Below are 21,768 nucleotides of genomic sequence, written 5' to 3'. Positions count from 1 at the left end.
TTTCACCATGTTGACCAGGATGGTCTCGATCTCTTGACCTCGTGATCCACCCGCCTCGGCCTCCCAAAGTGCTGGGATTACAGGCTTGAGCCACCGTGCCCGGCCCTATTTATTTATTTTTTAAGTAGAAACGAGGTTTCCTCATGTTGGCCAGGCTGGACTCTAGTGATCCTTCTGCCTCAAGCCTCCCAAAGTGCTGGGATTACAGTCCTAGGCCACCGCGCCCGGCCCGGCTCCCCTTTTAGAAAAGTTGACTTTCCCACAGACCTTGGCCATCAGCCCTCTCCTTGCTCTCAGGGGGTTCTACCTCCTACTCCCCAAACCTCGAAGCTCCTCACAAGCGCCAGGGAGGCCAAGTGCGACTGGGGGCGGCGGGCAAGAAGGACCCCGGCGAGCGGCAGGGGGCGCCAGCGCTCGCATTCGGCCGCTTCACGTCAGCAGCACGGCGTCCTGCAGGGGGCGCCCAGAAGCCGCGTGCCCAGCGGGGAAAGCGAGTCAGGTCCCGCGCGCTCCCCGCCCCAAGCGCGTGACCAGAGCGCGCTGGCCCGGCCCTCCCGGGGCGGTTGTGGTCGCTGTATATACTGTGGGGCGGCCGACGGTCCGTTCGGTTTCGGGCGTTACCATCGTCTGTGCGCTCCGCCCTGCCTCCAGGTGAGTCTCCCATCGGCAGACGCAGAAGCGCCGGCCTTCGGTTGGCTTGAGGAGCGCAGTGGACCGTTTGGCGCCCACCAGGGCGATCAGTATTTTGGGTTTTTCATTTCTAGATCTGGTAATTCTACGCTGAAGTCGTCATGGGCTTTTTCCAATTGCTGAAGAAAAATAAGGAAGTAAGTTTTTAAAACAATTGAAAATCCTGACTAAAGTTTTAACTTTAGAGATGAAAAGGTGGCACAGATTTTGAAGAAAGTATAAAATAAATGTAGCACTTTCGTTGTGCTTCAAATGTTTAATACTGAAATGACCGAATGTGTCTCCTCCACCTGTTACCTGTTAGCTCATTCCCTTGGTGGTGTTCATGGCTGTGGCGGCTAGTGGAGCCTCATCTTTCGCTGTGTATTCTCTTCGGAAAACCGATGTGATGTAAGTAGGTCTCAAGTTATGAAAACGTTTTTGCAGTGTTTGGTTGACCTTTAGTTTATGAAATTAATTTTTTCCCATTGATAAGAATGCCAAATTGTGAACTGGGAGTCAGGGTTAAAAAGCATATTTTATCAGAAAATTCTTATGATATGGTGGTCTACCAATGGGTCAGAAAATATAAATGAGAAAAAAAATTTTAAGAAAAGAAAAACAAAAAATTTAAAAAACCGTGATATTAATAAAATTAGTTTATTTCTTCTATTATTTTACCCATTGGCTCTCCACTCTGGCAGTGAAGTAAAGCTTGATTTAAAAAAATTTTTTAAGTTTTGAAATGCAAAGTTCTTCAGTGGTTTCGGGGGATATATATAATAAAACAATCATTTTAATTAAAATTTTAAATTTTAGTATATTAGATTTTTACTAGTGTGGTAGAATTGGTAAACTCAGTTGTCTTCGATGAACCTAATCTCAGCTTTGGATAGAAGAAAGTAAAAACTAAAAGCATGTATCCTGGAATATGAGGAAAAGATAAAGTTGAAACTGATGGAGGCTGGTGCAGGGCTGGAGAGGGCGGTCCTCTAACCTCTGGCAGAGGGGCTCAGAGCCCTGGAGTTCACCCCCTGCAGAGTTCAATCTTAGCCTCTCTGTCCCTCCCACAGACTGAGATAAGAACATTATTCCACTCCTATGATTATTCGGTTTGTGGGATCCTTCAGCCGTGTAGCCCAATCAAAAGAATACAGACCTCCTACCCTGTAGAGGATTTGATCCTTAATGTTTGAGCCATACCATGAAACTCCCTTAGAGAATTTTCCATCAATTTTAGTTACTACTGATGGTTCCTGATCATGAGCAGACGAATGCCTAAGTATAAAATTTGTTTTGTCTCTATTACGTTTATAGACTGAGTACTAGTGTCGGTTTAAATTCACATGTTTTACTATTTAATTGGCTTTGTATTAATTTTAGCATTGATCGAAAAGGAAATCCAGAACCTTGGGAAACTGTGGACCCTACCGTACCTCAAAAGGTATTGTTAAATTAAAAACAAATGATTTCAATTTTGCCCAAACCTTAGCACCTTTGTCAACAAAATAGATTTAATACCTTACCCTTGTTATGTAACTTAGATAAATTGTACCTTCGTTGAGTGATTAAAATGAGGAAATTCTAAGAGCCTACTATATGCCAGGAGCATTGTCCAGCCACTCATGAGGAACAGATACAGTTTTTGAACTTATGGCTCCCGTAATACCTGGCAAACTTGAAAATCTGGATACCTGTCAGGTGCGGTTCACACCTGTAATGTCAACAATTTGGGAGGCCAAGGTGGGTGGATCACTTGAAGTCAGGAATTCAAGACCAGGTTGGCCAACACGGTGAAACCCCATCGTGACTAAAAATACAAAAATTAGCCAGGCATAGTGGCATGCACCTGAACCCCAACTACTAGAAAGGCTGAGGCATGAGAATTGCTTGAACCTGAAAGGCGAAAGTGGAGGCTGAGGCTGCAGTGAGCTGTGATTGTCCACTGCATGCCAGTCTGGGCAACACAGCAAGACTGTGTTTAAAAAAAAAAAAAAAAAAAATCTGGGCTGGCTTTGGTGGCTCACAGCTGTAATCCAAGCACTTTGGAGGCCAAGGTGGGCGAATCACCTGAGGTCGGGAGTTTCAGACCAGCCAGACCAACATGGTGAAACCCCGTCTTTAAAAAATAATAATAATAATAATAAATCTGGATACTGCTAAGTGAAAGTAGGGCACATATGTTTGATCTTTCTCTCTGATTCTATAACCCTTAGGAACCCAAGGGCTTTTTAAAAAGATGAACTGATAGAAACCAGCTCACATTACTATTTTGTGCGTGTTTTAGAGATGAAAAGAGGTAGTTCTTTGACTACAAACACAGTGGTGGTGCTTTTTCCAAAGGGGAGTGTGGACGAATTCTAAAGTAGGGCATGCATATGAAAGGCTTTTTTTTTTTTTTTTTTGAGAGAGAGTCTCGCTCTGTTGCCTAGACTGGAGTGCAGTGGTGCAATCTCAACTTATTGTAACCTCCGCCTCCCAGGTTCAAGCGATTCTTCTGCCTTAGCCTCTCCAGTAGCTGGGACTACAGGCTCATACCACAATGCCTGGCTAATTTTTTTTGTATTTTTAGTAGAGATGGGGTTTTACCGTGTTAGCCAGGCTGGAACTTGTGACCTCATGATCTGCCAACCTCAGCCTCCCAAAGTGCTGGGATTATAGGCGTGAGTCACTGTGCCTGGCTGAAAGGCAAATTTTTAACAAGACTTTTTTTTTTCCCCCTTTTTCCCTTCAGCTTATAACAATCAACCAAGAATGGAAGCCTGTTGAAGAGTTGCAGAAGGTCCGAAAGGCGACCAAATGAACCGTCTGCACCTCTTTGTTTTGAGGAGTACTCTATAAATCTAGTGGAAACATTCTGCACAAACTAGATTCTAGACACCAGTGTGCGGAAGTGCTTCTGCTACATTTTTAGGGTTTGTCTGCATTTTTTGGACTCTGGATAAGGAATTAAAGGAGTGCAGCAATAACTGCATTGTCCAAAGTTAGTGCTTATTTTCTTGTAAGTTTGAATCTTGCATATTGAAATTTTATGTTTATGATATATGAATGATTTTCTTAAAATTTATAAAGCTTTGTAAATTAGATGATCAGTAATGCCATTTGTGCAAGATTTCTCACAGAGTAGATATATATTTAAATGGAGGAGAAAATATTTTGATGGGAGAAAAATGCATTTGAACCATGATACTTCATCTTTTAATTAATATCCAGTACAGATTTCTGTGTAAGCTTTTTTTTTTTCCTAAGTTCATTCATTCACTAGTAGGTTATTGAGATCTGTTTGCAGTATAGGTAACAAAGTCAAAATTTGGTAGGCTATGAATAAAAGATGGTAAAGGAGATGAGGTTGGAGACTTGGATGAAGATTGACTTGGAGGAAGTGCTGGGATCCTGGAGGTGAACTGGAATGCAAGGCATACGGAGATCGGCCCTAAAGATGCCAAGCCACACTGTGATGCTCCCGTGGGGACTGGGGAGGGGAAGATGGGGAGCCTTGCCAGCACACTTCAGAGTTTAGGGCCACTCTTCCCTCTGGCCAATGGTAACCTGAAGGCTGAAGATACACTCATATCCAACATGCCCCTCAACTCCCCAGACTGTCCTTAAAAATGAGATATGAAAGTTGCTTTTTTTTTTTTAGTTTTTAAAAATGGAGATACAATTCACATGCCATAGTATTCATCCATTTTTTTTAAACTGCGCAATTCAGTGGTTTTTTTTAGCATATTCACAAAGTTGTACAACAATCTCCATCTAATCCCAGAACATTTTCCTCACCTGAGAGAGAACTCTGTACCATTAGCAGTCATTTCCCTAGTCCCAACTCCTCTGCTCCTAGCCCCAGGGAAATACTAATAAACCATCTCTGGACTTACCTATTCTGGACATCTAATGTAAATGGAATCATGTAATATGTGACCTTTGGGTTTGACTCCTTTAACGTGGTATAGTGTTTTGTTTTTGTTTTTTGTTTTTTTGAGATGGAGTCCACCCTGTCACCCAGGGTGGAGTACAAAGGTGCAATCTCAGCTCACTGCAACCTCCGCCTCCTGGGTTCAAGTGATTATCCTGCCTCAGCCTCCCGAGTAGCTGGGATTCCAGGGGAATGCCACCATGCCCAGCTACTTTTTTTTTTTTAAAGACAGGGTTTCATCATGTTGGTCAGGCTGGTCTTGAACTCCTGAGCTCAGGCAATCCACCCGCCTCAGCCTCTCAAAGTGCTAGGATTACAGATGTGAGCCACCATGCCCAGCCTAACTTGGTACAATGTTTTTAAGAGTCATCCATTTTGTACCATGTCTATATTATCAGTATTTCATTACTTTTTCTGGCAGTACTGTTTCGTTGTAAGGATGCACTATTTTTGTTTATCCATTGGCAAGCTGATGGACATTTGGATTGTTTCTACTTTCTGGCTACTATGAATAATGCTGCTATGAACAGCCATGTACAAATTTTTGTGTGGCCATATGTTTTTGGTTTTCCTAAGTAGGCACCTAGGTTCATTAAATTTTTTTTTTTTTTTTTGAGACAGGGTCTTGCTCTGTCACCCAGGCTAGATAGGCTGGAGTACAGTGGCACAATCTCAACTAACTACAACCTCTGCCTCCTGGGCTGAAGCAGTTCTCATGCCTCAGCCTCCCTAGTAGCTGGTATTACAGGCTTGTTTCACTACACCAGGCTAATTTTTGTATTTTTAGTAGAGACAGGGTTTCAACATGTTGGCTAGGCTGGTCTTGAACTCTTGACCTCAAGTGACCCACTCGCCTGATCACTTGAGGAAAGGAGTGATCCCTTTCCTCCCCTTTGGATCATGGCTGACACCCCTATAACAAAAGACAGATATAGAAAAACATAGCAAACTTAGTTTTACTTGTCATGGAAGGCTTCAGAATGAAGACCCAAAGATACAGGGAAAACTATTCATTTTTATGCTTATATTCAATGAAATGTAGATGTATGAATATGATTGGACAAAAAGGGTGTGGTCCTAATGCTATTAGAATAGACTGTGTGGGGGAGTTCACCAAGGCCTATCTGTAGCATTTCCTCCTGCCGGGTGTGGGGGTAGGATCCCTCAGGAATGAGTGTCATAATTTCTTTATGGCCAGTTGTTACATAGAAAGGTGGGGAAAAGTTAAGAGCAATGTATTTAGGTTTTATGGCTGGCTTTCAGGAAAAGGGATTCCGGCTTCTATGACCCACCTTGGAGAAAAGGGATTCTAGTTTCTATGGCTCACCTAGGGGAGAATCAGGGGCAAGAGACAGGAAGGCAGAGAAACTGCTTCTGTGGCCTTCATTTGGGGTATCATTTTTTGGGCTCCAGCATTACCTTCACAGCAATAAAAAATACCTAGGTTTTGCCAGGAATTTGGCAACTCTGAGAAGATTAAATCAAGACTACTGCCAACTTCTGTTGTTTCCTCATCTCAAATCATCTCAGATGAAAGTCTCTGATAGTTGATCTCAAGGAATTACATGTCGCAGTTGGGAAGCACATTTTTATTTGCTTAAGCTTCTAAAGTCGAATATAATATTTACACATATAAAAATGAACAGCCTAGTGATAGTTGGCCAACTAAGAGAGCAAAATATAGAGTGTTTTTCAAGGGATGACCGTGGCTTTCAACTTTAAAACACAAACCTGATTGAAATGTGATGGTGTGAACATGGCAATGGGCGGTACCATTCTGCAGGTTTGGGAGGGAGAGAGGTCAAAAGCAATGTTGATGCTTAAATTTCAAAAGATTTGGGTTTTGTTGTTGTTGTGTTCTTAGCATTTCCCTGTGAAATTTTTCAAATATACAGGGACATTGAAAGATGAATACTCATACTTCTTATCAATTAACATTGCCACATTAGCTGTCTCTGTAGATGTATGCTTTTTAAAAATTAACTCGTTGAGGCCAGGAACAGTGGCTCATGCCTGTAATCCCAACACTTTGGGAGGCTAAGGCGGGCAGATGGCTTGAGTCCAGGAGTTCAAGACCAGCATGGGCAACATGGTGAATCCCCATCTCCACTAAAAATGCACGCCTGTGGTCCCAGCTGCTTGGGAGACTCAGGTGGGAGGATCACCTGAGCCTGGGAGGTTGAGGCTGCCATGAGTCTTGATCTTGTGCCACTGCACTCCAGCCTGGGCAACCAAAGTGAGACCCTGTCTCGAAAAACAAAATATTGAAAACAAGTTACAGACATAAGGCTTTTTTTCCCTAAAAATTTAAGCATGTACTCACTGTCTAAGATAAAGGATATTCTAGCTGACTAGAATATCATTATCATCCCTAAGAAAATTAACATTCATTCAATAATATCACCTATCATAGTAATATCATAAATATCAGTTTTTTTCCTCTAGTTGTCTAAAAAATATCCTTTATATCTGTATTTTAAATTCCAGATTCATCCAATCCAGGGTTTATTTATTGCATTTGTCTAAGTTGTACTGTGTGCTTGACTGACTTGTGGTCGTGGAAACAACTCCAAAGCAGCTTTTATAGAACTGCTATCTCTACAGTTAACAAGAACATTATCCAGATAACATTCTTTTACATGCAGACTTTACAATTTTTTATTTGCTATCTAAGAATGATGAATTTTCCTGTAGTTAATCTATAAGAGCTTGTACAATTGATGAGCCATGTGCTAGATGCTATGCTGGCCTCGAGGCTCTGACAGCTTAGGAAAGGGAGACACATGTATAAACAGCATGAGAGCAACACCGGGACAATAAAGCAAGAACAGGAGAGGCACAAGGTCTGAAGGAAAGCTTCCCAAAGAAGGTGAATCCCTGAAAGTCTATTTGGGCTGATTTCTTGAAAAAAAATTCATTACGAGTCATCAAGGCAATTGAAGTAGAGGCATGTTTTTATGGACACAGAGCTACCTAAAGTAGCATGATGTCTCTTGGAAACTTGGAATAGTTTAATACAGGGGATTTTTTTTTTTTTTTTGAGAAAGTCTCACTCTCGTTGTGCAGGCTGGAGTGCAGTGGTGCAATTACAGCTCACTGCAGCCTCCTCCTCCTCAGCTCAAGTGATCCTCCTACCTCAGCCTCCTGAGTAGCTGAGACTACAGACTAGAGATTGAGTTTCGCCATGTTGGCCAGGCTGGTCTTGAACTCTTGGCCTCTGAAATTGCTGGGATTACAGGCATAGGCCATCCTACCTGACCAATGCAGGGAATTTTTAACATTAACAGAGATAGAGAAAAGGAAGTAGGTGGAATGTGTAGGACGCTTGTACTATTATCTTGCAGGTACAAAGGAACCAGAAAAAGGTTTTAAGTTGAGGGAGGAGGTAATAATAGGCTACTGTCGGGGTGTCCGATCTTTTGGCTTCCCTGGGCCACATTGGAAGAAGAATGGTCTGGGGCCACACATAAAATATACGAACAAAATCACACACACACAAAAAAACCCTCAACGTTTTAAGAAAGTTTAAGAATTTGTGTTGGGCCACATTTGAAGCTATCTTGGGCTGCATGTGGCCGAGGGGCTCAGGTTGGACAAGCTTGGTCCACTCAGTGGGGAGCTGGCAACAGCAACTGGAGGCAGATGATGTGCACCTGAAGGAGCTTTGTTGGAGGCCAGAGACCAGTTGATGCCATGGTCCTGAGGTCAGTGATGAGGGCCATGACTAACCAAAGACATGGTGGAGGGGACAGAAGAAAGGTTGCGTTTGCAAGCTTTTGGGGAGAAATAAATGACAGAGCCTCATTAAATGAAGAAGACTCACTGGATGCAGCTGGGGCTGTTCCCAATGCCTCCCAGATTTCTCACCTGCAAGGCTGGGTGGGTGATGATGCCAACACAGAAACGCAGGAGAAAATGTGGAATGTGGGGATGAGGGGATAAAGAAGAAAACGATAGTTAGGCTTTGGAATTGTTCGCTGGAGAGCCCAGAGAGCCATCTAGGTGCTACACCTGGAAACAGGTTAAAGAGTGGTAAAACCAGGGGCATGAACGAGATTGCCCAGCGAGGGCTTCTAGAGTGAAACGAAGATTGAAATGAAGACTCTAAGAGGCAGGCAGAGAAAGAGGGTCCATCTATGATGGGGATTGAGGAGAGATGGACAGGGAAGGAGGAGGAGAACCTGTAAAGACAGTTGTGGAAGAGCCCAGAGGGGAGGGAGTGCTCTTCCCTGTCAGGAAGGTGCTGCTGTTTGCAATGAAACCAAAGCCCAGGGTCCTTTCAGTTTTATGGTGTTGAGCCTTAAGCAAACAGCTGTAATTCTCTTTTACATACAAATCAAATATGAAGCTTTCCAGGCAAAAAAAAGTTAAAATCGCATTCCATATCACTAGAAATGAGTGAGAGCTCATAATTTTTCATTTTATTGGAGAAATTATTTTACATTTTAGTTGAGACTGTGGTAGAGAATGAAATTACAGGCTCAGAAATCAGGCTGCTCTGTCACTTACTACTTTGCTTTGGAAAGGCCTCAGGTTCCTCATCTATAAAACTGGGCCAGTTCATACCTGCTTATGTTGTAAAGATTACTTGTAGGAAATAATAGCTATAGAGTACCTAAAGTGGTGCCTAACTTAGACTAGCTAGCTGTTCAGTAAGTATTCTCTTCTTCCTTTAAAAAAAGATTATCCCTGTAATAACAGCACCTTGGGGCCGGGCGCGGTGGCTCAAGCTTGTAATCCCAGCACTTTGGGAGGCCGAGGCGGGTGGATCACGAGGTCAAGAGATCGAGACCATCCTGGTCAACTTGGTGAAACCCCGTCTCTACTAAAAATACAAAAAATTGGCTGGGCATGGTGGCGCATGCCTGTAATCCCAGCTACTCAGGAGGCTGAGGCAGGAGAATTGCCTGAACCCAGGAGGCGGAGGTTGCGGTGAGCCGAGATCGCGCCATTGCACTCCAGCCTGGGTAACAAGAGTGAAACTCCGTCTCAAAAAAAAAAATAAATAAAAAATAAAAAATAACAGCACCTTGGGAGGCCAAGATAGCAAGATCGCTTGAGCCCAGGATTTTGAGACCAGCCTGGGCAACATGGTGAAACCCTGTCTTTACAAAAAATACAAGAATAAGCTGGGTGTGGTGATGCATGGGTGTGGTGCTATTCGGGAGGCTAAGGAGGTGAGAGGATTGCTTACACCCAGGAAGTGGAGGTTGCAGTCAGCCGAGATTGCACCACTGCACTGCAGTTTGGGTGACTAAGCAAGACCCTGTCTGAAAAAAAAATTATCACTCTAAAGCTGCTGAATGTGTTTAGGATTACATTCCATGAGTGGGAGCATTGCCTGTTTCGAACCCATGCATACCCAGCTCTGTTTGAAATCTATGCATAGCCAGTGACTCCTGGCCCACCTTTGGTTCATAACGCCCTAATTACAAACATTTTGGAGAGAGTGCACACACAGCTGTAGGTAAATACATCCCATATTCACTCTCACCTACCTAGATACCTAGCTTAAAATAAGAACCCCTGCACACATACACATATAGATTATCTCACATCTAGAGAAGATATAGCAAAAACATACATATCTCCTTAGAAATAAGGCCCGGCATGGTGGTTTACATCAGTAATCCCAGCACTTTGGGAGGCAGAAGTGGGTGGATCACTGGATCCCAGGAGTTCGAGATCAGCCTGGCCAACATAGGGAAACCCCATCTCTAACAAAAATACCAAAAACTAGCTGGGCGTGATGGCGCACACCTGTAATCCCAGCTGCTCAGGAGGCTGAAAATTGCTTGAACCCAGGAGATGAAGATTGCAGTGAGCTGAGATTGTACCACTGCACTCCAACCTGGCTGATAAGTGAGACTCTGTCTCAAAAACTAAATAAATAAATGCATATTTTAGTAATCACTGTATTAACACAGCACATTACATATATTCTCACATTCAAAAGTTAAAAAAAAAAAAGTAATTGTCTATGGTTTCAATAAGGAAGTGAAGTTGAGCGCATGTACCTAAGATAGCAGTAGGAATTCTCAACCTGAAGAAGGAAACTGAGGCAAAATTAACAGAGAGAGTTTACTGAGCCAAGATTGGGAACTGCAGCCTGGGACACACTTTCCAGTTGCCTTGCAGAGTGCTCCCGCCAGTGTTTGCTGCAGTCAGGTTTTAAAGGGCAAAAGGAAACAAAAAGGTGGGCTGACAAAGGTGCTTGACAGGAGTGCTCCTTGGTTTATACAAATAACACTGATTAATGATTAGCTGTACATCACTGAACTATAGATGTCCAGTGTATGGTATTTTATGGCTGCTTGGTGTTAGTCTAGAGCCCACATAGCAAGTGGCTTCAAGAGGTAGTCACTTAGCTCAAGAACGTGACTGCCATCACACACTGTCACATTTCTTTTTTTTTTTGAGTCGGAGTTTCGCTCTTGTTACCCAGGCTGGAGTGCAATGGCGCAATCTCGGCTCACCGCAACCTCCGCCTCCTGGGTTCAGGCAATTCTCCTGCCTCAGCCTCCTGAGTAGCTGGGATTACAGGCACGCGCCACCATGCCCAGCTAATTTTTTGTATTTTTAGTAGAGACGGGGTTTCACCATGTTGACCAGGATGGTCTCGATCTCTTGACCTCGTGATCCACCCGCCTCGACCTCCCAAAGTGCTGGGATTACAGGCGTGAGCCACCGCGCCCGGCACACTGTCACATTTCAATTCCTCTCTGGGCCCGATAACTAAAGCATTACTCAGATGAAAGTTTATTTTCTTTCTCAGAATGAAATTAGTTTTCTTGGTATGATTGTCCCTTATAATGTCTTTTTCCCATGCTTAGAAAATCGCCTCAGATAATTACATCATTTCTCTCTAGAAACTAAGACTGTTTTTTTTGTTTTAATCTTAGTCATGTTTTACTACATCATTTGTCTGTGTGCACACCACTTAGATTTAAGATGAAAATTAGAGTAAAATCAAGGAAAATCCCAAACAGTATATAATTCTCGCAGACATGTTAAAACCAACTTGCTCATTCACCTTGTGAATATATAATAAGATACTACATATATAATATATTACATTTATAATAGGCTATTGCTTATTTGGAGAGTGGGCATACTATTTTAAAAAGTAAGGCCAGGCATGGTGGCTCATGTCTGTAATCCCAGTACTTTGGGAGGCTGAGGAGGGTGGATTACAGGTCAGGAGCTTGAGACCAACCCTGTCTCTACTAAAAATACAAAAAAAAAAAAAAAAAATAGCCAGGTGTGGTGGTGGGCACCTGTAGTACCAGCTACTTGGGAGGCTGAGGCAGGAGAATCTCTTGAACCTGGGACGCAGAGGTTGCAGTGAGCCAAAATCACACCACTACACTCCAGCCTGGGTGACAGAGCAAGACTCAGTCCCAAAAGCAAAAGCAAAAAAACCTCAACTTTTTTGTATTTACATCAAGTAATACATTTGATGTTTTCTTTCTTTCTTTTTTTTTAACATCCCCACCCCGCAGTATGATGTTTCTAAAGTGTGTAATCACACAGTTGATACTATTTCTTGGTGTATATTAAGGCTCTATTGCTGCAGGGAAGTTAACCTGACTTATAAGATCTTTGGTTATCTGAATATCCTTAACAGAAATGAGAAATGGATTTGAGAAATGAACGAATACCACAAGGCAAATGTGACCTATTGTTTGCTTGTTAATTTGGAGACAGTTTCATTGAGTCAACCACTGTATGTTTCCCACATTTTAATCATGACAGATTTTTTAAAAAGTAGTGCTGTTTGCTTTTAAAATTATTATTTTAGAAATTGTTTAAATAAACAATGTTTAATTAAATTAAAATAACATTTTAATTTAATACTTAAAAGTTACTGTTTTAAATTGAGGTGTAGTTTAGATACAATAATATGAACCAGCCTCAATTGTTCAGTTTAAGGAATAAATTTGATAATTTTATGTCCCCATGAAATAGTCATGCAAAACTAGCTGTAGAACATTTCTATCACTCCAGAAAGTTCTGTTGTGGTACCATGCACTTTTAAAATTAAAAGCCACCGAAGTGTATGCTTTAAAAGGATAAATTTTATATGAATGGTGTCTCCTCCCCACACACACACAAAAGAATTTGCCTCACATCTACTTGCTTGCTATGTCACTTGCAGAAATAATGGAGGCTAGCATAATTTTTTTGTATCATATGAAGTACCCGACTGTTCTGTGCAGGAAACGCGAGAGGGGAGAAGAAAAGACACACACACAATGCCTTTAAGGCTAAACAGCCTTTATCCCATGTAAATGACAGTGCAGATGCAAGAAGCAAATGATATAATAATAAGCAGATTGATATAATAAGCAAATTGCAATGGAAAGGGGAGAAAGGAAAATAAATTTACATTCACCAGACTATGGTGGATTCACCACCAGACTGAGAGGCAATAGCCTGGGCTCCAGAGCCGGCCGCCTGTCCGTGTACAGACAAGGAGCGGTCTCACGGAGCTTCGGTGCAGTCTGGAACCCCAGCTCTTTTTGTAACAGGTTATTAGGCATGAGGCCCAGTCACCTTCGTGACTGGGACAAAAAGGTCAACTTGCTTCTGCGATTGCCTATTGTTTTTCAATAACTAACATATGGGAATAGATTGAAAGAGAGACTTTTCCGAAACAGCACTGGTGCAAGGGGCTCACACAACCTGTTCTGGGACTTGGTGACCATTGCTTGTGTCCATGTTCAATTGAATTCAAATTTAATATTTAACTTTTCCTCCACACCAACCCCAAATATAACATTCAATTTACTTTTTTCTAAAACAGAAAATTGGGAGTTCCTGAACACTGTAAGAAATACAGCTGCCGGGCGTGGTGGCTCACGCCTGAAATCCCAGCACTTTGGGAGGCCGAGGTAGGTGAATCACCTGAGGTCAGGCGTTCAAGATCAGCCTGACCAGCATGATAAAACCCCATATCTACTAAAAATACTAAAAATTAGCTGAGTGTGGTGGCATGCACCTGTAATCCTAGCTACTCAGAGGCTGAGGGAGGAGAATTGCTGATGCAGAGGTCGCAGTGAACTGAGATTGCACCACTGCACTCCAGCCTGGGCAACAAGATCAAAACTAGAAAAAAAAAAAGGAAAGAAAAGAAAAGAAATGCACCAAGGCCAGTTAGGCCAGGCAGTGATTTGGTCAACCACTGCAGGGACAATAAATAGGCTTTTCTGGGCTCTGGGAAACAGAGAAGGACATTGAGTTTACCTGGCGTCTAAGTGATATAAATTTATCCTCCACAGAGGAAGGGCCTAGCCTGAATGCAAAAGTTACCACAGCCACAAGACCATCCTGGCAATAAATCCTCTCCAGGGCAAGATGCAAACGAGTGAGGCAGGAGTGTGCAGTTAACTTCACAGCTAGATTATCACCATCTGCTTTACAAACTCCACCTCCACTGGTGAATGTCAGAGCTAACCCAGAGAGCAGGGAATTCTCCATGCCACCAAATCAAAGCCTCCCAAACCATACTGGAAATCTGGCTAACTTTCTCCCAAGAACAGCAGTTCTCAAACCTCAGCTGTGCGTCAGAATCCTGGAAGGCATGTTAAAATGTGGGCTGCTGAGCCCTAACCCCAAAGTTGTTGCTTCATTAGTCTGGGCTGCGATCCAAGTATTTGGGTTCCAAACAAGTTCTCAGGTGAAGCTGACACTCCTGATCTGGGGACCACACTTTTTTAAATCGATTAAAAAAAAAAAAAAAAAAACTTTTAATTTTTTTTAGAGACAGGGCCTCACTCTTTCAGCCAGGCTGGAGTGCAGTGGCCTGATCATAGCTCACTGCAGCCTCAAACTCCTGGGCTCAAGCAATCCTCCCACCTCAGCCTTCTGAGTAGCTGGGACTACAGGCATGCACCACCATACCTAGCTAATTGTTTTAAAATATTTTTTAAAGATGGGCATCTCACTGTGTTGCCCAGGCTGGTCTTGAATTCTGGGCCTCAATCTATCCTCCAGCCTCAGCCTCCCAAAGTGTTGGGATTACAGGCGTGAGCCACTGCACTTGCCTGGGACTGCACTGTGAGAACCATGGCGCTAAAGCTTTCTACTCCTTGTAACATTTGGTATTTGAGAATTCTCACACAGTCATATTTTAGGACAATCCTAACCTGTCAGTCATAGCCATGCTATCTGGAGAGCAGGATCAAGCCAGGCATGGAAGACCCAAGAGTGGGAATGCCTGTCCCAGCTAGGCTGCTCCGGCCACTGTTCAGACAGGCTCATCCAGCACCCTAACCTGAGGAGCCGTGGGATTAATCGGGTGTATAGATAGCTGCATTTGCATTTGTGAACATTGTGTGGGTAGCAGAGATAACAGTTCTGACCAGCCATGTCAGAAGAGTCTGGTGATGCTTCTGCCAGCGACAATCAATCTCACATGAATTCAGTTTCACAGCGTCTCAGTGGGCCAGGACCAAGCAGACAGGTTAGCACCTGGATCCAGGCTCTGCCAATCAATCAAAAACTGTGTGACCCGCGCAAGTTTCCCTACTTCTCAGAACCTCACTTTGCAAAGAACTCATTACTTTACAAGGGTAAACCTGTGGAGTAGGTCAGTATTTGGAAATGTTTTTTTTTTTTTTGGGGGGACGGAGTTTTGCTCTTGTTACCCAGGCTGGAGTGCAATGGCACGATCTCGGCTCACCGCAACCTCCGCCTCCTGGGTTCAGGCAATTCTCCTGCCTCAGCCTCCTGAGTAACTGGGATTACAGGCATGTGCCACCATGCCCAGCTGATTTTTTTTTTGTATTTTTAGTAGAGACGAGGTTTCACCGTGTTGACCAGGATGGTCTTGATCTCTTGACCTCGTGATCCACCCGCCTCGGCCTCCCAAAGTGCTGGGATTACAGGCTTGAGCCACCGCGCCCGGCCTTGGAAATGTTTTAAGCGAGATATTTCTTGCCTGCATTTTTTCCCTCATTTCTCTTCTCCCCTCTGACTTTAAGCCGGGAACATTCCTTACTTCAGGGTGAGGGCTGAAGTTTCGAGAACAGTCCGGCTCCAGGTGGAGTTGGCCGACGGGCAGCATCAGCATTACCTGAGAGGGAGGCAGATTCTGGGACCACAGCCCACATCTCCTGAAGCTCACAGCCCACATCTCCTAAAGCCCAATCTGTCTCTGGGGATGAGGCTGAGAAATCTGTTTTAACACATAACCTTCTCAGGTTATTACACACGGGTAAGGACTGGGCAGCTCTGGCCTAGAACAAAAAGTTTCAATGTAGAAGCTTCAGAAGCCATAGTTGACAGCATGGTCTGAAAACCAGCATGCATGTATATGTCACATGCAGTATGTTGAGAAGGGGTTTTTCTTCGGAGGCCAAAGCTTAGGAAACCAATCACAAAGTTCATCTTACAAGTCAGGAAGGATTTGTGTGGATGCCCTCTCTATCCCTAAAGGGAGAACAGCTGGATCAGCAGAAAGGAGAACAGGACCAGCTTGGGTGAGATTAGATCTTGGAGGACTTACAGGGTGCAGCCCCCTTCTCGCCCCATAAGGCCCTGGCTTGAAAAGGTTTACTGGGTGGGTCAGACTGTCCCCCAAGAGCTTGAAGTAAGAGACAGAGTTCCAGCTTGAGGAGGAAAGAAAGGGCTGAGAGGCCATCACAGGGGCACCTGGTGCCCCAATTTATGGAGGGAGTAGAGATGGAAAGGGAGCCAGTCTGGAGAAAGAACTGCACACAAAGACAGAAGGAAGCCGAGGCGGGACCACATGTGTCCAGGGCTGGCAGGATTATTATTATGAGCCAGCGGCCCTGAAAAGCCGTGAGGGCAGCTTCAGAGGCAAAGCGTGGGTGGGAACAGTCGTCGCTCTGTCCTGAGTGGTAAGAGACAGTGTGGCCTCTGCTGGTTACTCCATTCCTGCCTGTGATAACCTGCCCTGCACTAATCCTGGAGAAGGTTCTATCTGGGTTTGTCCCATGCAGACCCATGGCCGTGGAGGAGCTGGCACTGAGGAGGGCATCCCCACAGGGCCCTCTGGCCCAGGAAGGGGCCCGGGGAAGCACCTGGCTCCACTGTCCTGAGGGATTGAGCAATCTGGGTGTGTCCCTGCAGTTCCTGGAGAGCTGGCTCATTCCTTCTCTCCTCTCCAGAAACAAACTCAGACGCCCATGGTGAGGTCAGTTTCAGTTGAAGCTGCTTTGCATTAAAAAAACAAAACAAAACATCCCTTTCCTCTTGATAGGAATACTTACGCCGAAAAGCTTTTTGAGCATGGCTTTGATGGCTGTGTGGTCAGGAGATGCAGGTTTTTCTCTTGCTTTGCAGGACCTTGGGGAAGTCACTCAACCAGCTAACGTGTGTCAGTGCTCACCGTGCGCCAGGCATCTTTGAATCCTCCCCATAGCCCTTGAGGCTTTTTCGATAATGCTGAGAGGTGGGTGCTTTGCCTGGCTGCATGGCCCTATAATCAGCAGAGCTGGGATTTGGTCCTGGGGGTTCAGGATGAAGCCAAGTGTTAGAGCATCTCCGAGATCCCTCCCCCTGCCCAAACTTCCCGCTTCCCTAGTTTGAAGTCACTGGCCATCTGACCGTGGGACACTATGGCTTAGGCTGGCCACACTTGCTCTCATCTTGGGAGCTAGGATGTCGCAGATGGCTGCATCCCGCCATGACCATGGGAAAACAGCTTCACTTGCCCCAAAGCTTCCTTTACAGGGAGAATGGGGTGAGACACCACAGCAGCCACAGCAGAGGCGTGGGTCTCACCACCTGCTTATGTGTTTCTTTAAGAGCAGAGACCTTGTCTTCTCACTTTTGTATAACTGCCCCTCTACCCCATGCTACAGGGTACAAGCCTTGTGTTCTCACTTTTGTATAACTGCCCCTGTACCCAATGCTACAGGATACATGGCTTGTGTTCTCACTTTGGTATAACTGCCCCTCTACCCCAAGCTGCAGGGTACATGCCTTGTGTTCTCACTTTTGTATAACTGCCCCTGTACCCCATGCTACAGGGTACATGCCTTGTGTTCTCACTTTTGTATAACTGCCCCTCTACTCCATGCTACAGGATACATGCCTTGTGTTCTCACTTTTGTATAACTGCCCCTCTACCCCATGCTGCAGGATACATGCCTTGTGTTCTCACTTTTGTATAACTGCCCCTCTACCCCATGCTGCAGCGGTAGGTGCTCCTTAAATATTTCTGATTAAGCCCACTGACAAATCGTTTGCAAAGATACATTCTACAGTTGAGCTCTGGCACACTTACTCATGAGATTTTTAAGTATTCATTTATTCAACAAATATTTATGTATACATTTATTTTGTTTCACTTTAAAAATTACTTTTCTTGAGGGAGGGCTTTCCAACAAAAACCAGAAAGCCTGCTAGACAAAGTCTAAAAGGGCTCTAACACTTTGACAAATATTTAAATGAGCATCTACTGTCTGCCAGGCACACACCAGGTGATAAATGGTCCAATGGTGAGCAAAGCAATAGCTCCTCATGGGGTTACAGTCTTGTGGGGGAAGAAATAAACTAATCAGTTTCCCAAATGCACATAAAGTGACAGCTATGAGAAGTTGACTGAAGGAAAGGGTCATAGGACTATGGAGGCATAGGCAAGAGGCCTGCCTGGGCTTCAGGGAGGCATCCCTGAGTGAAGGCTTGCACATTGATCCAGCCCGCATCCAGTAGGGACCACGTTCCAAAGAGAGCTGCCTCCTTTCCTTCCTTCCCCTCCCTCCCTCCCTCCCTTTACTTCCTTCCTTCTTTCCTCCTTTCCTCCCTCCCTCTCTCCCTCCTTCCCTTCCTTCTTTTCTTTCTTTCATTTTTTTGAGATAGGATCTCACTCTGTCTCCCAGGCTCAAGTGCAATTGTGAGATCCTAGCTCACTGAAGTTTTGAACTCCTGGGCTCAGGCGATCCTCCTGCCTCAGCCTCCTCAGTAGCTGGGACTACAGGTACATGCCACCATGCCCAGATAATTTTTAAAAGTTTATAGTAAAGATGAGGTCTCACTATGTTGCCCAAGCTGGTCTCAAACTCCTGGCCTCAAGCAATCTGCCCGTCTCTGCCTCCCAAAGTGCTGGCATTACAGGTGTGATCCACTGCACCCGGCCCAGAGGAGCTCCTTTTCTAGTAGGCGGGTGGATCCTCTATGCAATGATAGAAATTAAATAAATGCCCATTCAAACTGTTTGGAGGCAACACTAACACCAATTCAGTTATCAAAAATAAATAAAAATATGAAACTTACCATTGACAAATCTATAGGGAAATAGGCAAAAATCATATATTGCTAGGAGCACTGCAACTTAGTTCAACTTTTTTTTGAGGACAACCTGGCAATATGTAGCCAGAGTTTTATATACTGCACCCTAGGGTTTCACTTTGGGGAGGAATTTCTCTCTTCTCTTCTTTCTCTTCTCTTCTCTTCTCTTCTCATCCTCCTCCTCCTCCTCTTCTTCTCTCTCTCTCTCTTTCTCTCTTCTTTTTTTTGTGAGACTGAGTCTCGCTCTGTCACCTAGGCTGGAGTGCAGTGGTGTGATCTCGGCTCACTGCAACCTCCACCTCCTGGGCTCAAGTGACTCTCATGCCTCAGCCCCCTGAGTAGCTGGGTTTACAGGTGTGTGCCACCACACCTGGCTAAGTTTTGTATTTTTGGTAGAGATGGGGTTAAACTATGTTAGCCAGGCTGGTCTTGAACTCCTGACCTCAAGTGATCCTCCCGTCTTGGCCTCCCAAAGTGCTGGGATTACAGGCGTGAGCCACTGCACCTGGCCAGTTTGAAGAGTATTTCAAAAGAAAATGCAGTGGTATTTATAATAACAAAAATTTAAAGGAAATGAGTTAATATCCAATACAAGGGAACACTATATTATGTGAAAGTCAGTAATATATAAATACATGGATTGCAGCAGGCACTGATGGGTTGTGGTTGTTTACACGCCTTCCTGATCATGGACATCACCTCCTGGGATGCTCACATCACTTCTATGAGGAACAGGAAGCTCCGGGCATCCAGCTGGTGAGGGCAAGAGTCCTGTGTGCCCCACATGACACCATGTTGTCAACTTCCATCTCACTGGGCCCTGAGCTGTCTGTGCTCCTGAGGGGGCTGTGGGGCATGGTGACATTCCCCAGTGGGCGAGGAAACTGAGGTCACTGTCTGCTTTCAACACTTGTCCCTGAGTCACTGCCTGGGCCTGGGTAGGGGAAATCCAGCCCCTGCCTGCTGCAGCCACTCATCCTGGCATCCCTCGCTCTGGCGGATGTCACTGTTCTGAGGGCATCAAGCAGTGTGACGGTGAAGCCCCGTGCCCTCTCCTGACAGCTGCCCCTGCCCCGAGGAGCCTGCCTGCTGGGACGGGGAGGAGGGGGTGCCAGCTCCTCCTATCCATGTCTATAGCACACAAGCTGCCTGCCCAGGGTCCTCAAATCAGCTGTCTTCACTCTGACCTGCAGGTCTCGGCTCCTGCAGACTGCAAGCTGGGTGCCTTCCTTCTACAGAACACACGCCCCCTTGCAAGGAAACCACGGAATTTCCCCAGCAAGGAGTCTTCTGCAACTCCAGGCCACAGGAAGGTCACAAATGGTCAGAAAAGGAGCAAATGCGAGGAGGAAGCACCAGCCCCGCCCATGTTGTCCGGGGCCCCTCCCAAGGGGACAGGAAATCGCCATAAACAGGACGCAGAGCATCCAGGGAGCGTCTGGGCTGCAGGTAGGTGTCGCCTTATACACTTTACACCAGGCGCCTCCCACCTCCTCAGTTAGAACCTCCAGAACCAATCACTTCGGAATCTCCGGGGCAGGACCTGGGGGCATCCATGGTTTTTAAAGCCTCCAGGTGTTTACAATGTGCAGACAAGGTTCAAGGCCACTAACTTAAACCCTCAAATTCTTACCCCAGATCTCTCTTTAGTTTGGGGTGTGCTACTTTCCCGTCTGTGAAAATCCTGTTTGTCCTACAGGGCACATCTCAGCCGCCCCCTCTTTGGTGAAGCCTTCCTTGACTTTCTAGTTTCTTTTTTTTTTTTTTTTTTTTTTGAGACGGAGTTTCACTCATGTTACCCAGGCTGGAGTGCAATGGCGCGATCTCGGCTCACCGCAACCTCCGCCTCCTGGGTTCAGGCAATTCTCCTGCCTCAGCCTCCTGAGTAGCTGGGATTACAGGCACGCACCACCATGCCCAGCTAATTTTTTGTATTTTTAGTAGAGACGGGGTTTCACCATGTTGACCAGGATGGTCTCGATCTCTTGACCTCGTGATCCACCCGCCTCGGCCTCCCAAAGTGCTGGGATTACAGGCTTGAGCCACCGCGCCCGGCCGACTTTCTAGTTTCTTAAAGCAAAGTTAATTGCTTCCCCATCTTCATTAATTCTGGTGGATCCAGGTGTGCCTGGGTTCAAATCCTGCCTCCACGACTTCCTAGCTGTGCCATGGCCATGTCTCTCCACTTCTGCAAGCCTCGGTCTTCTTATCTGTAAAATCAGGCTAATAATGAAAGTGCCTATATTATATTATAGGGTTAATGCTCAGTTAAATGCAATAATCTGCTTGTAACAGTGGTGGTCAGTAAATGCTAGCCATTTCTTATAACAAATTCTTTTCTGCCTTGTCTGTATTTTCACAATGCAAACTCCTTAAAAGTAGAGCTTAGGGGGGAGCAGAGGCTCACCCCTGTAATACCAGCACTTTGGGAGGCAGAGGCAGGTGGTCACCTGAGGTCGGGAGTTCGAGACCAGCCTGACTAGCATGGTGAAACTAAAAATACAAAAATTAGCCAAGCGTAATGGCAGGCGCCTGTAATCCCAGCTACTCGGAAGGCTGAAGCAGAAGAATCGCTTGAACCCAGGAGGTGGAGGTTGCAGTGAGCCGAGATCATACCATTGCACTCCAGCCTGGGTGACAGAGTGAGAATCCACCTCAAAAAAAAAAAAAAAAAAAAAAAAAATTGTAGAGCATGAGTCCACCCCAGCTGCATGCTCCCTGTACCCTGACTACACTGTGCCCTGCACGTAGCAGTATTCAATAACTATTTGATGAGTAAATGAATCGGAATGGAATCCTTACGTGATATTAGAACTTGCTTTCCAGTTTGGCTCTGGAAGAAATGCAGAGTCCATATATTGATTTGTTTAGCAATGTTTTCCTTTATTGAATGTTTACTATATGCTGGGCTCTGAGAATTTAAA

General features: G+C 45.0%; 1 protein-coding gene, 1 long non-coding RNA gene and 1 other non-coding gene across 4 annotated transcripts in view; 2 read left to right on the top strand and 1 right to left on the bottom strand.

Annotated features, from left to right (window-relative positions):
- Positions 1-497: 497 nt before the first annotated feature.
- CUNH15orf48 (chromosome unknown C15orf48 homolog) lies at positions 498-4,023 on the top strand. The gene is made up of 5 exons (XM_032297562.1): positions 498-651; positions 765-827; positions 995-1,080; positions 2,053-2,113; positions 3,404-4,023. Exons 2-5 carry the CDS (start codon positions 792-794, stop codon positions 3,470-3,472), a joined length of 252 nt encoding a protein of 83 aa, XP_032153453.1. The 5' UTR covers positions 498-651; positions 765-791; the 3' UTR covers positions 3,473-4,023.
- Positions 4,024-15,510: 11,487 nt separating this feature from the next.
- LOC116564442 overlaps positions 15,511-21,768 on the top strand; it is a 33,593-nt gene continuing 27,335 nt past the window's right edge. The window contains exons 1-3 of one of the 2 annotated variants that reach the window (XR_004274896.1): positions 15,511-15,803; positions 16,895-17,003; positions 20,038-20,293. This is a non-coding gene — a long non-coding RNA (uncharacterized LOC116564442). The remainder of the gene's footprint in view (positions 15,804-16,894; positions 17,004-20,037; positions 20,294-21,768) is intronic. The other variant, XR_004274895.1, reaches the window with a different exon arrangement.
- On the bottom strand, positions 17,928-17,989 carry LOC116564642. Its single transcript, XR_004275017.1, has one exon. It is a non-coding gene; the product is annotated as a U7 small nuclear RNA (small nuclear RNA).

The sequence above is a fragment of the Sapajus apella genome, unplaced genomic scaffold (assembly GCF_009761245.1).
Source record: "Sapajus apella isolate SASKATOON/1434 unplaced genomic scaffold, GSC_monkey_1.0 scaffold37, whole genome shotgun sequence".
Lineage (NCBI taxonomy): Eukaryota > Metazoa > Chordata > Mammalia > Primates > Cebidae > Sapajus > Sapajus apella.
Note: the sequence above shows the minus strand (reverse complement) of the source record. Positions and strands in the feature narration are given on the sequence as shown.